Source organism: Falco biarmicus, chromosome 12 (genome assembly GCF_023638135.1).
Source record: "Falco biarmicus isolate bFalBia1 chromosome 12, bFalBia1.pri, whole genome shotgun sequence".
Lineage (NCBI taxonomy): Eukaryota > Metazoa > Chordata > Aves > Falconiformes > Falconidae > Falco > Falco biarmicus.
The window spans coordinates 13,839,005-13,855,424 of NC_079299.1; the positions used below are offsets into that span (position 1 = coordinate 13,839,005).

General features: G+C 41.3%; 1 protein-coding gene across 2 annotated transcripts; it reads right to left on the reverse strand.

Moving 5' to 3' along the window:
• Positions 1-3,032: 3,032 nt before the first annotated feature.
• KCNG3 (potassium voltage-gated channel modifier subfamily G member 3) lies at positions 3,033-16,183 on the reverse strand. 2 transcript variants are annotated; one of them, XM_056357771.1, is made up of 2 exons: positions 15,285-16,183; positions 3,033-6,634 (listed from the first exon to the last, which is right to left on the reverse strand). In XM_056357771.1, the coding sequence occupies exons 1-2, from the start codon at positions 15,905-15,907 to the stop codon at positions 5,989-5,991; spliced, it is 1,269 nt and encodes a 422-aa protein (XP_056213746.1). In that variant the 5' UTR covers positions 15,908-16,183; the 3' UTR covers positions 3,033-5,988. The 2 variants fall into 2 exon arrangements, with proteins under 2 accessions (XP_056213746.1, XP_056213745.1); XM_056357770.1 differs by having other exon boundaries at positions 15,252-16,183.
• Between the last annotated feature and the right edge of the window lie 237 nt (positions 16,184-16,420).

A 16,420-nucleotide genomic window follows, 5' to 3' on the forward strand; every position in this document is an offset into this window, starting at 1 on the left:
ATCTTTCTGGGGGCATTTTATGTATTTACAGTTGCATCTTAGATTGCTAGGAGATGCAAGTGCTGAGCATATCTGTAAAACAAAAACAGTGTTATAATATTAAAAAACCCTTCTGCTTCCAAAATATTTCAGAAGATCTTTTAGAAAAACACTTCTAAAATACATGACTATGTGGACACCTGCTTCATTTCTTCACTGACTGATTTTATGTAAAACTTTTAAAACTAATAAATAAAATATGAGAAGTAAAAAACGCTCATGATTTCTAAATGAAAAGTCTGTTCATTTTCATAATAATGCAGTGGGCTGGTGCCAGAATAGTTCATAATTCAGTGATCTCTTAAAATATTCAAACTTTTTTAAAAAAGAACATTAGTTACGATTATTTTTGGAAGTACTTTTGAAATGGCTGCATTTAAAGAACCACCAGGGTCTCAGATCCATTCACGAGAACGCAAGCATTGTACTGGTGAAACTTCTGGTTGTTTTGAAATTCCAGAATGAACACCATGTTGATCCATTTTTCTAGATTTGTTCTTACAAATAATTCCTGGGGCATAATGTATGTGTTACACGGCTGCTTTTTCATTTTGTTTTGACAGTTCTGTTGTCCATAATTATAATAGATATCCAGCTGCTGAAGCATAACCCTGTGAAGATTTAACTTTATTTTTTGGCTCAGACTAACTTCTGGATCAAATATTCAAATTTTCTATTGAGCAACCCCTAGCTTCGAAATGGCAGACTTGTCAGCAGCCAAAAATTGTTAAAGGAAAAAGGTTTTTGCCCCGGTACAATACCAATATGAACAGCTATAGAATTAATTTGTTAAAAAGAAAACATTTTACAAACATTTGTGTTTTGACCAGTAGTTAATGAAATATAGCAACAAGACCAGCAAATTTTATTATGTGATTTTATGCATCTAATTCTGTATTCACATCAAAACCCACATTTATTACCTTTTCAAATTATAGTATACATTTTTCTTTACAGATAAGCACACAATATATAAAATTAATGTTCTATAAAATTATAAACCTTTGCGTTTGTAAAGAATATAGGAGTCTAAAATGTGTAGTTGCAAACATTCATATTTTATTAATTTGACCAAAGATTTATATTATTCTTCTGTGGCTCTTCAAATTTCTTGTCAAGCAGATTGTCAGTCTTTGTTGCTCACTGTGCAGCTTTCTTGATGCTTAACCTATCCTGTCATCTGCAAAAGATACTCCCAGCTTTGTGCTGCCCTTCACAGGCCATACATCATATTAGGTTTTCACTATGAAACCAGCATTTTGTTGCTTCTTCCATGTGGGCTGGGGCAGCTCTTCAGCTAGTGTAAACTGTTACAGCTCTAGCAAAGCTGGAAGACCTCTCTCACCAAGTCTACTTATTTTTAAACGGGGTTCTGTTTTATGTAGCAAGTTGAACCTGCATGTTTGGTTTTACAAACAAGTAACAGAATACGAGAGTCAATTTTCTTCTTTAAAATCTTACGTGATTTTTTTTAGAAAGCAATATAATCTTTTTTGCTGTGCACAGCTCATTTAATTTTCCAGCAAGTGTCTCCTTAGAAGCTCGTTTCAAAGGATAAATCTGAAATTTTCAAGGTACTTCAAATGATTCAAACTTTAATCAGTGGTTTTATCCTGAACCTCAGGTGGGAGAAAATTCAGGGCACATCAGACCTTGTTCCTTGTGCTGGTTCCCAGGAAACTGGCTGGTTTGGCTGCTGAATTTAGCTGGATGGCGTGTGCGTATGACCACTTGCTGCTGGCAGACATTCAGATCTGGTAAGATTTTTGTAGTTGTTACCCACAGGGAAAAAGACAAGTGTTTTGAACCCATAAGGACTTCAGTTTCATTTTGGAAACGTGAGGATGAATGCTACAAAAGCCGAAGACTGATTCCTTTATAGGCACAAATTGCATACACGATACAAAAACCCAGTTCCTTTTCCTTTAAATTCATGGGTATCAAGATAGGAACCTTACATTAACAGGATTTTTATCTTCCTCAAACTTGCTGCTATGTACACCAGGATAAGCCATTGTACGGTAAAAATGAGTATCACGTATTTAAATGGCTGACCCCTATGCTGATACTGTTTAAAATAATCAATCAATCAAAACTGGGGGTGGGGGATGTATTCATTAAGACAATATTGTTTCAAGCCTTGCATCAAGGGAGATGATAATCCTCCATTTTTTGTGATTTTGGGGATTGTGCTTCATGTAGAACTGTAGGAGGAAAATGTACCCTAGACAGCTTTCCATTCCAGTGATTTCATTAATGATCAAATGCTGTTAATTGGCACGCAGTACCTTGAAGGATTGCAGCCGATATATACTTCCCAACAGGTCAGTCCTAAGGATTGAACCTAGTATATAATGTATGATTAACCTTCACTGTCATCAAAACATACGATGGCAGTTCAAAACTCATCGGTTTTATTTTTAGATGAACAGAAAAGCTGGATCGCAATTATGTAAGTTGTCTTAATTTGTCTCCAGTTTTATTATATTTTTATTTCATCTCATTTGTTCCAACTGTGAATGTTTCAGATACTGAAAGAGGTACTGCTCATAAAGTATCACATTGTACAGGGTTCACACTGGCAGTGATCAGAAGTGAGCCAGCTTGTCTTCGCTTGGCTTTGAAATGCTGTGTTTTGAAATGGAGTGCTGCAAGCCATGCCTGCATAAACCATGGTCTCAAGTAAACGTCTAGTAGAGCAGTTTCATCTCTTTAAAAGTATGCTTAATTTTGACTACACATATAATTCAATTTTTTTTAGTTTCACCAAAGAAACACTGGTCCATTGAAAATAAGGTGACATACATTACTGGAAGTCAGGAACCCTATTTAATTACTATAAAATTCTGGTTTAAGGCTACTGTTGAGATCACATTACTTCAACTTGGTTTCTAAGGAAACTAAAGTCTACACACTGATAACCATACAACAATAAAAAAACCAAAAATACCAAAATCCCAACCACCTCAGTCTCTCTCCTTAGTGGGCCTATATAGAGCAGTTTCAAAATATTTTATTAGAACACAAATTAAAAAATACATTAGGTCATTCTGTTCACACTTTGCCATATAAAAAGTGAACATAAGCTGTTAAAAAAAAAGTACAACTTAAGATCATCTCCACAGACTTACTCCTTTACATGATTATTTTCATTAGATGATTTTTTTACACTGGGAAAGGATTCTTTAGCTGGAAAACACTTTAGAAAGGATCAAACATTTGTTTGTATACCATGTAAGAGCTTGGATCTTTGAGAACTTCCTGTCCTTAGTTGCTTATACAAAATGATTCAGGGGGCAAACTGGTATTCACAAATTACTATATGCATTAATTTATATTTTTTCCTTTTTACGAGCATCTAAAGATTAGATTTATCAATAGTGCTGAAATGCATTTTATTGTGTCTCAAAATCAAGATTGCAGCATACTTTATATTCACATTCCATATGGATTTCAAACTATTGTCATCGTGATGATGGTTTGGGTGTTTTGTGGGAGGAGGGTTTTATCTCAAGAGTACTGATTTGGTTAAATACAATACATGGACAAAAGACAAAGTAACTTTTATGGAGTTTTATGAAAAACAGTATTTTTCCCGAGCTTTAAAAACAGCATACAAAAATCTGTAGGGCTAAGTTCTTAGGTGGGTTTTTTAACCTATTGTTAATGGAAAAAAATAATCGGAGCAGAATAAAAAAAATACTAGTGATTTTCTCCTTGAAAATGCTTTTGATACTGTCAAAATAACCTTTTCATTAGAAGATGAAAATGTCATTTTCTTCAACAGCTGTGTTTGGATTAAAGTCTGAAATTTCAGTTTTGTCAAGGAGGAAATTTTTTGTGAGGAGAAAAAAAAAACCTCAAAAAACATTTCAACTGAGTATAATATATAATATATGCAGGATATATATAGGTACGCATGCAGGAATACAGAGCCAGCATCTCCGCTGGTGTAAAACTTCTAAGTGTCTCTGAAGTCACAACTTGCCTGACATCAGCTGTGAATTTCATCTAAGAAATTTTTGCTTATCTCCTATTCACATCTCTGTGGAGCCAGCCTCCGAGCGACATGATTCTGATATAAAAGGCATGAAGACAGTGGTACAGGGAACTACAGAGCAAACCTTCTGAACACCAGACAGCGTCAGTGGCAAGGAACAGAGGTATGGCTGTAACGTTACTTAATAATGTAGGAATTGAAGGAATAGTCAAGCTTGCCAGTAAGAAGATGACTAAAAATCTTTCCAGGTCTTCAGAAAAAAAATTATTTGCAATGTAATTCTTTATGACTACTTAAGACTAAGACCTCTTAAAATTATAATGAACTTTTCAGGTCTCAGGGTAGAGCCTTCAATATACTGGTTACTGACCAATGTGGTACTTTTGAGTATGCAATTTCAGAGATGCGTTTTCTAGGTGGTACTCATTTTACTTCTAAAGCTTTTAACAAATACATATATAAAAGATGCTTCTACAGCGCAGTAATAGTAAATGCGGTATTTTCAGGCAAGCACACCAAGTTCAGCGATGCTGATGACTCTGAACTTCCATGTTAATAAGAAAGCTCCCTGTTGATGTTTATTTGTACCCAAATCGGTAAAGCTGTAACTTAGTTTTATAAACTATACTAGTTTTAGCATCTAACTGCACATTTCTACAGAGCAGCCTTTCAGAATTATACTGAACAATGCTATTAAGCAGTACTACACAAGAAATGTAGTGAACAGTATTTCAGAACCTATCTTGATTCATTTTGATTTTCTAGTTACATTGGAGAATATACCATTTTGCCAAGTGCAACTCACACTTCCATATTTTACTTTCTTTGGTACGCTCTGGGCTTTTTACAGTTGTTTTTAAAACTTCCATTAGAGTGTGTCCTTCAGTAAGGACTGCAGAATTTAAAGATGATGAAGAGTCTCATCTGACAGGGAGCAGCTAATTCTTGTTTTCCACTGCTTTCTCCAGACTGTTTCAAGTGATGGAATGTTATAATTTGTCTTACAGAACTTTCATTATGATATATATGTTTAATTAAATGGGGGGCGGAGGGGAGAATCTATGCTTATGAGTATGTAACTTCAGGTGGATGGAGCTGAATTGAGCGTATGTAAAATTTGGATAGCTCCCCCACTAAGTGACCAGAAAATATATTTATCAATGACTGACTTTTTTATGCTGATCTTTGTAAAGTACAACACTTGCTTCTACTAACAATTTGGTTCCAGAGAAGAAATCAATTGTGCCTAAGAAGTCCTTGCTACAACATTCAGAGGTGAACTTCTTGCACTTCTTCGAATTATCAAATTCAGAGCAATGCCACTGACTTCACTAGTTTTAGAGACTTGTGTGCTTCATCAAAGATCAGAATCAGGCCTCAAGATTTTTTGCCCCGCAGACCTATATTCTTCATCTTTCCTGAGTTACAGAACCAGCTCTGTGCTGTCGTGAAGCTCAAAAGTAGCAGAGATTCTCCTTTAGTATCTAATTTGATTATCTGAGTTAAAAGTGGAGATATTTCAGGCAAGAAGTTATTGATGCCTCTACGGAGTATTTAGATATTGAAATCTTGGAAAAACTTCTGCTACACGTGGCTTAAAATGGTATAGGATGTAATTAGGGGAATGACGGATCTCAGTGTTAAGCCCATGTTTTTGTTCTGCTTTTTTGTGGAAAGGCAAACTGAAGACCAAACTGGTCTGGTTGAGGACTTCTGAATCCTCTTTTGTTAATTTTGTTCTCTCAAATTTGAAGCATCACTCCCTCTCCCTGCAAGGTGCCCAAGGCAGATGGCCATCCTTCCTGTCTGAATGGTGACGGGCTTTCTCCAGGCTGGTGAGAATGTTGTTCCATAGGACCATCCAGTCAAGGAGGACACACGAAGGGACCTTCCACCATTCTCTGCTAAGACAAAGCTTAGCAAGTAACTACAACAGAATGCAAGTTTGGTCAATTTAAGAATTCAGCAGAGAGGCTTCTACTGTACCTAGCGGATCGGAACTTGAGCTCATGGTAACATTGCACAAAGCTGTGATAAATGAACGTGATCGGCAAGGCTAATAAAACGATGCCACTAACCACACAAATTCCTCCAAGAATCCTTCCTGGTACAGTGATGGGACACATGTCACCATAACCAACCGTGGTCATCGAGATGATCACCCACCAACAAGCAGCAGGAATGCTGGCATAATCCTTATTCTTTGCTCCCAAGTCCAGCCCATTTTCAAGAAGCTGGGAAAGTGCACTGAAAATTGCCATAGCAACACAGATAAAGACAAGTAGCATCACCATCTCTCTGTAACAACGCTTCAGAGTCAGACCAAGTGTTTGAAGGCCAATGAAATGACGAGCCAGTTTAATCACCCAAAAGATCCTCATCATTCTTAAGACCCTCAAGGTGACTCCAGCCCTCTGAAGCTGCGAATTTTCCCCTGTGAAAACTGTCATAAGAACAGAGATGTAGTAAGGAGTAATTGCCAGTAAATCAATGATGTTGAGAGGTCTTCTGACAAACTCACACTTGTTTTTGGAGACGATGAACCTCACAATGCACTCTGCAGTGAACCAGCCTATGCAGATAGCTTCAATTATCCTGTCAAAAGAAACAAAGTACAGTATTTATGTTCTGTGCAAAAGCTCTAGTGGATGTTTGGTTTGTTCACAGGTATTACCAAATTGACATTCAGACCTTCACAAACGACAAACAGAAAGCCACGTTATTCCTATCCTACGCATGTAGCACCAGATTTCAGCAAGTAACTTGAGGATCTAGTGAGGAGTTAAACCTGATTATTGCTAAGTATTCACTCAGTGACTATTTTCTTTGAATTATAGATTGCTGCTGGTCCTAATACTGGGCATATATGCTCAGTATTAAAACCAGGACTCTACAGGAAATGGTATGCCCCTGATGCCAATGTGTAACATTATGCAGAACACTGGTTTTTGGTGTTTTTTTTAATAGGTTGGGTTTTGGGGGATTTTATTTTTTGTATGTGTTAAATCTCTGAGGCCTGATCCACTTAGGAATGCCAAGGACTGTGGATCAATGAACTGGCTGGTTATGAACGGCAATTTATAGAACCAGACTGCTAAACTGAAATGGAAGTGAAGACAGAACAGGCAGAAATCAGCTTTTGCATTTGATAATAATTCATGCAAATGGGCCTTCAGGAACCAACCTAAACCAGTCTGCCTGATTTGCATCGCAAACAGGGCCTTATGTAGAACTATATTCAGAACTTCGTAGGTATGGCCAGTAAATACAGATGGTATTTTATTTTTCATCATTGGGTACACAAAGTAATAAGCTTGTGTCCTCTCATCTACCACTATGCTCTGCATTACTGAATTTTCTCTTTTGTTTTAAATGCAACTCCACCTAAACTGCATTGCAGCAAGAACGTCAGGGTAGCCAAAGCAACAGGCAAGATCATCTTGCCAAATACAAATAATGGCCCTAAGAGAATAAATCCTGGAAGGTGATTTCAGTATGTTCTTAAATATTTTCAAGTCCCAGTACAGTGAATGAGACTTGAGAACACCTCAACAGGAAACTGGTGGAAGGTAGAAACAGGAGATAAATGTTGCTTTAGGATTATTTAATCACTGTTGTGCATGTAGTCTCAAATCTCCCATCTGAAAAAAAAAAAAAGAATTCAGACTGTGGTCACTTGTTTAATACAGAGGGAATGGCAGCTAATCTTTCCCTCTTTCCTTATCTTTTTTCACCAACAGTTTCAGCAAAGAAAAAGCTGATCGCCAACGCCTTCATACCAACAAGTCTGAAACCAAACTGATGTGAGATTGGGTATTTCAAAAAACTACATACAGCCAGAGCTCTTTTGCTACTCCAGGGATCCTAACAAGGTAGTGTCTGTTGAAAGTTTCATACACTAAAGTTTTAATTAGTTTTCATTAATTTCATTTTACTCATTCATTCACTTTAGTTTTATGCTAAAAAATGGAGGAAACTAACAGTTGGTTGATGTGAAGTCATAAGGTACACCAATTCCAGCCACAGAAAATTTAAATGAATGTAAATTAATTACTTAAAGAAATAGTTATTCATGTGAAAGCTGACCTTGTTTTTCTGGTTTCATGAATAACAATAAAAGTTCTATAGGCAAGTGGCCTTTCTTCGTAAAGGGCTTATAAAACACTTGTTCATGTTGCCACCAGTTGATGGAAAGACCTGTGAATTTCAAAAACGCTTGCTTTTAAGAATTATGTGTGCTCTTAAAAATTAAGCTTTTGAAAATACTCGTGTTTCTTTCAACAATGACAGTGAGTTGTAAGTACCTCAGACAGATTTAATTTCTTTTAAAAAATGCTCAGATCATAATGTCTTCTAAACAAAAGTCATATGCAGAATATATGAAATTTATTGTATCAGTGTGGATTACTGTTCCTTTATGCTGAAAAAAATCAAGAAAAAATGTTAATGGGCAAGTTGTCTTAAATCCTTTTTACACATAATGAGGAAATACCTAGACTTCCCCTAGTAACACCAGTCAAACAACAAGATCATGGTAATGGACACACTGATAAAGTCTGAACGTGTTTATACGTTGGCTAGTTTAGATATTACAAAATGATTAAAGAAAAATTGTATCTGGATAGAAAATTGCAGCCAGGAATATTCAACCATTCCAACAGACTGTATTTCATTACATTCTATGAGATTTCTCTGGTAGTGCTGCCTGTACCCTATGACATGGAGCACTTGAATGAAAAAGCAATTTGTAGGTATACAATTTAGAGCTTTTTCACTCAGTATTTCCTCCTGATGCCCTGATAATGTTGGAAATGTGATTCCTCCATTTTGTCTCAAATTAGGCAGGTTATCTCAGAGTTGAGCTTTAAGGAAGTTAGGTCCTGATTGCTGTGATTCAGTAGAAGTCATCTTTATGAATCAACACTGACTCAGTGGTCCGGTATAACTTTGGGGAGTAGTTGTACAAGTAAAAATCTGTGAAATGTGATCAATCCGTTGTTTGACAGTGGCAGTTCCTAGCACAATAGATACTGTAAATCAGTTATACTTCAGTAGGAAGGACTGAAGAAGCCTTTTAACGTAGAACAAACTTGAAGAGAGCTAAGGAACATCACTGATGCAAAGATGACAAAGCAAGATCAAGACAGTGGGAGATGCATTATTGCCACTGTCTTCTAAATTGCACATTTTGCATCTGTCCTTCTTTCTCATCAATTATATACATCCTGGCTAGGGAGCACATAATGGAGAATGGTGTCTCTTACTTTTTTCTTTCCTCTCCTTACTTCTTAGCCACCAGTAAAACATTTTTCATTTTTCCTCTCTTGCCAGTCCCTTTTGCCTGTGTAGATGCATTTCAGCAGTCCTGATGAATCATGTAAAAGTATGTGCTTTGGTGAGAACTAGGAACCTCTGGCCTGTTGGGAAATCTAGAGCGCTACATACTGCGTTTCCACTTCCAGATCAAGTCTGCCTCTCCTTGTAGTGACTTATCTTTATAGCTCACCCTGTTAATGGATAAATAACATCTAATAAGGACAGCAAATTTAACAGTCCTCGAGAGAACTTAACTGAGTATGATGTTAAAGCCAAATAAAATGCATGCACCTGGAAGACTAAAGTTACTGTGTCTTCTCTAATCCATTCTTAAAATATGTACTGCATATTCACAAGACTGACTGCCTCTTACTGACTATTTCTGGAATAATGCTGTATTAAAATCTATAACTGTACATTTAGATCATGAGCTTTATTTGGTAAAATGTAGTACTTATAAACTTCCATCACAGTTTTGGTTGGTGTTTTTCCCCCATCACTTCAGTTTTAAAATAGCTGGTATTCAAAAAGGAGAGAGGAAATTAAAAACAAACTCATAAAGTGTTTCCTTGAAAATTCCCCATGGAATTTGTAAACAACCAGAGGAAATACTAAAAATACTTAATTTTTATTCAGTCACAGGTTATTTCTGCTAAAACCTGCTGTTCATTGTCCCAGACCTAAGCACCTGAAATAGGGGTTTTCTCCTAAAATTTTAAGCCCCTTGGTACTTAACAGTTTTTCAAGATTGCTTTAATGAGCCTTTTGTCCATAAACAGAAAATCAAGCCTTTGTGAGCCTCATTTCTACCACAATCCCGTCACTGTTCAATTTCATGTCTGATAACTTCCTTTCAGAATAAGCTATTTTATGTACAATGAGTTAAACCACTTAAGAAATTATTTTTTCAATCACTAACAAGACTAGTTTGTTGTTACCAAAAGAGTCATACTGTGAACGTCTTAGAATATTTCAGCTTAGCGTTATTCTTTGCCCCAGTGTGCCAATTTGTACACTTTGAATATCCCCCGATAAGCTGGTTGAAATCTAGCCAAAATATTCGTTAGTGGCACTACTGCCTATTAAGCTTGTAAATAAAACATACACATTGACGGGACACATGAGGAAAACAGATGATATGATTAAAGACAGTATAGGACAGGATTAAAGATCAAAGTCTGTCAGCACTGATTTGTTAAACTGCTTCTAAAGCCTATTTCCACGTAAAGTATATAAACATGAAAAATGTCCAAGCAGTAGCCAGGATGATCAAATTCCTGCTGAGGAAGACTTCTAGTCATTTCAGCAAATGTCTTTTTCTTTATTCTTTTGAAATCAGCAGGGTTTCTGTCTCACTACAAACTGTAGTGCTGTCCCTGCTTTGGTAGCAGTAATATGTCTTGATTCATTAAATTTCAGTGACTTATGTGGGAGGTTGTAATGACCCAGCACTCTCCAGGAAAGGGGCAAATGCCTTTCACAGCTCTCAGGGGACATCTCGAGCCCTGGGATCCTCAAAGTATATGGATCTTTTCCATATACTTTGAGCATGAGTGGCACCTAGCCCTGGTGAGTTCATTAAGGTTCTCCTGTGGCCAGGCAGTGATACATGCCTGTTCTTTGTGCTACCTCTGTTTTCCAAAAAGCTTGTAAGTTCATTAGAAAAATCCACATCCATGTTTTTAACTTAGGTCTGTAGCTCCACTCTTTGCCTTCAGCCTACTGTTTTAACTTAGCAAAGGTGTGGTGTCCAGGTTAGATCTTACCCAGGAAAGAAGTTGTTTGGGTTTTTTTAACAGATGTTGGACCTGAGCATTCAGATGTTCTGAAATTCCACCACCATAAAGGAATAATGATTTTTGTGTACCTAAAATTCAAATGCAACTTTTTAAGCTGATGTTTTGCAGAGATGAGAAAAGGCCCTCTAGCACCTGTTGAGAGGTGCTGCTTGGAGAAGTTACCGTGTTTGCTTTTGCTTAAGAACACAACAATCATACAGGCTTGATGACCGGGTGATTTTCAATACAAACTTAACCAAGACTAGTAAACGGAAATGAGGCAACAGTCTCTCCCTTGTGCTAACAAGCTATTTACATTTAGCATTAGAAAAACAGTTTACAGGCAGGTAGATAGAACTGTGCTGGCAGTAAGTCAGGCAGCTCCAAATGACTTCCTATTACAGGCTTGAGCAGCTCTCCCCAAAAGATGATGCTGACAATAAGTGTATGGACGGGTCCCTAATTAGAGACTCACAGTATGCATCTGTTGGCACAGTTCAGAGGAGAGCAAAGATGATTTGAAATTGCCAGAAGCAACAGAAGTGGAGACAAGCATCCCTGCTGTCTGGTCCTAAACTGTGCAAATCTGATGGAAATCTTTAGCTTTGATAAGTGAAATGTGCCAAGGCAAGGAAGAGAGCAAAAATCTCAAAATACAAGAAAATTAATAACTCATCCCTCATCCTGAGAACAGACCTGGGGAAGGCAATCCCTCTGCAAATCAGGGAATTACACTGTCAGTGTCTGTAAGATCTGTGACATGCAGAGGTCAGATTCCCCATCCCTCTCCCCTTAAAAGAGGCTTACTGGTGGAGGTCTCTGTTGCTCTCCAAAGGGTGTTACTGCAAGGGATCAGAAACAGCCTAGGCTGGTTTACCTTTCCAGAGTGTGGTGGCCTTGAAGAGTTGTAACAATGTAATGGTTTCTGAGAAAAGTTTGGTGGCCTCAATTCCTCTTCTGGTGAAGAGGTGTTAATACAGTAAAAACAAAAACCGCTGGTATTAGCTGGCAGCTGCAGTAACCCTCACTGCAAACCTCATTAAAGAGGCTGATTTTGTAAATTACAGAGTTAGTGACTTCTGGAGTCCGCATCCAGGTAAGCTGGAGATACACTGCTGGAGCTGTTTTCACTACAGCTGCCCAAAGTGGTTCTGGGGATGCTTACCACAGTTCAGCCACAGAAATTATCCATGTGGCACCCTTCCAGGCTGTCAAATAACATCAAGGGATGTATTCGTAAGCACGTGAGAGACTTAATATCAAAGTTGCTGAATTTCATGAGGTGGTTCTCACCTCTTCTAAGCAGTGGCTTATGCTAAGGTAAATAGTCAGTTACATCCAAATTCGACAGTCTAAGGACTTCTAGATAAGCCCATTCAATTTTAATTTCTAAAACTTTTCAAAATACTTTTTTAGAAAAATGTAAAGTCTTCATACTAGTAATTACAGTGCCATGTGATTTAAAACTCACTGGCATACAGTGTCACAATTTCTCCCTTGAAAAAAAATTAATAATATTGTATTATCATGTTAAATAGAATTTCTTTATTTCTATGAGGAACTTTGGTTAATAAACAAAACACAGAATTTGGCTTCAAACTTTTAAATGCATCAGAAACTAGTAGCCAAAATTTTAAAAGCCTTCTCAGCTAAGATGGGCAGTATTAGCAGAACACACAATCCTAGACACTCCTGCGTGATTTCCATGGTCATACTTTCAAACAAACCACTTAGCTACTTACATTTTGAAAACCTAACTCACTTTAAATGAAATAACCACAAAAGAACAGAAAACGGAAACAAATAAAGGGAAAAAGAGTCAGATGACAGCTGGGCACGTTAGGTCAAATCCTAGGACGTGTAAGTAGTCATGACTAAACCGGATCACTCAAAAGCAACTGCAGCTCACACCATTTTTTCCAGATACAACAGGCTTTTTAGTCATGATGCACTGTATGCAATAAAGAAAGAAGTGGCTCCTCTAAGTGAACAAGGCCACCTCAGCAGGTGACCAGCTGTGGACAGAAGGGAACACATCTGTATCTGTTTTCCTCGTGTTTGCCAAGAAATTGCTATCGCTTCCTGTGCAGTGAGAGCACACAGGTTAAGTCACACGTGAAATGAACCTGTATCAGTGTTTATATGTGACAGACTTCTGCAAGAAGATGGTCAGAAACTGTTCAGCCACAACTTTGGCAGTTATCTCTCTGTTTTTGTTGCAATTCCACAGAGTACTACAACCGGTACTGAAGGAAGTCACCCTACAACTGACAGTGGCCCTTCTGGTTTTAAAAGCAGCCTTCTCTGCCCTGTGAAGTGCTTGGCTACAATGTACATTGCAAGTATTTAGGACCTTATACTTCAAACACTTTGTATACAAGATGCAATTGTTCAGAAGAGTAAGATTATATGTGTATGTAATACAGATGTTCTTGAAGACAAAGGCACTATGAAAGAAGAATTACACATTGTATGCCTTGTTCCTCTGCGAGTTGAATCTTTTAAGTAAGAGAAAAACTGTTGTTTACTCGCACACCATGAAGACGTGAACAAAAATATGACCGATGTTGTTAATGCTATGTGTTGCATCATCTTCCCCTTTCTATTGGGGGTATCTAAGGAATTTGCTGCCTTACAAAAAGATCACCCGGAGCATCCACCCTTTGAAATAACCTTGCAAAGCTTAAGTAAGGCTTTTTAACTGGAAGAACCTGCAAGAGCAACGTATCTGATATTGACATATCTGAATCTAAGCAGGAATCAACAGCTGATCAGGCTGTATCTGCTTTCTTTTTGTTCATACAATTAATTCTTTGGCTCTGCTACAATGAGAAATACAGGTGCAGTTTTCCATTAAGCTAATGGAAACCATGAAAATACTTTCCAAGGAATTAATCTGGCTACTAAGATATAATATATCACATTCCAATTAACTCTATAGTAAAAGATGATGATTTCATAATGACAAGGCTGCAATTTTGCTGTAGGGCCCCCTTCAGCAGAGCAGAAGCTGAAAACTTTTTGTTGAATATCCTGTCTGTTCTAAAAGAAGGGAGAAGCTAGCAAATACAAGCAACGTTTACTTCTTTCTTTGTATCTCGGTCTTATTTGTGGGAGAAATCCTACCAGAGCAGTCTTGATTCTGTTCTCCAGGGAACAGAAGAGAGAAAGAGCAATGATACTCAAGTCAGCAGCGTTGCCTCGATGTAACCCTACTCTAAGGTCACAAAGGAGATGAGAAAGGGTTTGTTCTTACTAGGAAGGCTCGGGATTGTGCCTTATACCCCCCGCCCTGGTTTCTGCACCTGGTTTGCAGTGTTTAGTGTGCTTACACACGTTTCATCTAAAGGCAGTGTAAACATCTGTTACATTCATACATCGGAGCACTTACATGATGCATTTGCAAGAGCTTAATGTGCAGTCTGATCATCTCCTCTGTTCCCCACACAGATCCGAGATGGAACGAGCAGCAGGGGTAAGGCTGTTCCCACATACAAGATATTTACAAGAGCAGAACTGTAACAGGCACTAGACCTGCTCCAGCAGAAGGACCTGTATGCTTATACGCAGAGTACATACAAGGTTGTACCTTTCCCAACAGAAAAGAGAAGGGAATTGCATTTTCTTCTTTTATTTTTTTTTATTTCCCTTTTTTCCACAATCCTTAAGGCCCAATAGGATTTTCCGAGTGCCTGAACTTCTCTGTGGGCAAGGAGTCCCGTGGCTTCTAGAAGGGGGGAAGCAAGAGCTCCGAGCCAGACGCTGCACGGAGGGAGCCCCCTCCCAGCGCAGGGCAGCCCAGTTCCGCCGGCGGCCGCTCCGCCGCCCCAGCCCGCCCGGCGGCCCCGCACCGCCGGGGGCACGGCCGCCCCCTGCCCGCCGCGGGGCTCCCGCCCGCCCCCTGCCCTCGGAGCCCGGTGGGAGCCGGAGCTGCAGATCGGCCCCGAGGGACCCCCACACCCCCTCCCCCGGCTCCCCAGCCCGGGCCCGGGGTTTTAAGGCACGGAGGCGATCTCCGCCGGCGGCGGCTACAGCTACGGACCGGCAGGACGAGGGGCAGGACACACTGGACGGGACACACGGGGACCGGACAGCGGGAAAATAAAGGATCCTCCTACCCTGAGGGCTCCCTCACTGACTCTGCTGTGTACCTGCTCTGCTCCTCCACGCTGCGGTTCTCCGGCGCCCGCCACTCGGGCAGGGTGCTGGCGCACAGCACCACCATGGACACGATGACGAAGAGGATGGAGACGGTGGCCAGGACCTGGGCGGCCACGGAAGACGTGGGCTCCTCGAAAGTCCTCCTCATCCTCTCCAGCCACTTGCCGCCCTCGGCTCCCGGCGGCCGCCGGCCCTTGCCCTCGGGGCCGCCGCCCGGCTCCCCCGGCGGCTCCTCCGCCGCGTAGTAGGTGCACGTCTCGGACATGCGGTCGTCGAGGCGGCGCTGGCAGCAGTAGTCGAGGTGGGAGCCCTCCAGCCCCCAGTAGATCATCTCGTTGTAGAAGGAGAGCTCGCACATGTGCGGCACGAAGCGCAGGTGGCCGTGCCGCACGTACAGCATGATGAAGCCGAAGGCCTCCGAGTGCCGGTCGAAGAAGTACTCGTTCCGCTCCCGGTCGTAGTCGTCGCACACCTCCAGCACGTCCTGCTCCGAGAGGCAGCCGTGCAGGCGGCTCACCCGCCGCAGCGGGAAATCCTTCAGCACCTCCCGGGAGAAGGAGTACCGGGTGCCCCCGACGTTCAACACCACCGGGGGGCCGCGGCCAAAGTTCATGGCTTGGGCGGGACGGAGGAGGGAAGGGCGGGCAGGGCAGGGCAGGGCAGGGCGGTGGCGGCTGCCCCGGCTCCGGCTCCGCTCGCACCGCTGGCAGCTCCCGCCTGGCGACGGGGCGGGCGGGGAGGCAGCGGCGGCGGGCGAGGCGGCCGCGCAGGAGGGCGGGAGCGGCGGAGGCTGCGCGACCCCCGGCGCCGCAGCTGGCAGGTGCGGCCGCGGCCTCAGCGCCGGCGGGCGGGCGCCGCCGCGGGGCCCCGCCGGGGCGGGGGGCGCGGGCATGGCGGGGCCGGGGAGCTCCGCGCCCGCCGCTCCGCTCCGCCGGTGCCGGCTCGCAGGCGGGCGGGAGGCGGCGCGGCGGGTGGGGACACGCCTCCTCCCCCGCCCGCGCACATGGCGGAGCGCAGCGCAGCGCAGCGCGGGGGGCGCCCCGATCCCCCGCCCCGGGCCCGGCGCTGCGGGCAGGGGGCTTCGGCTGCAAGCGGGGCAGAGCCGGCCCCGCCGCCCGCCCCGCCG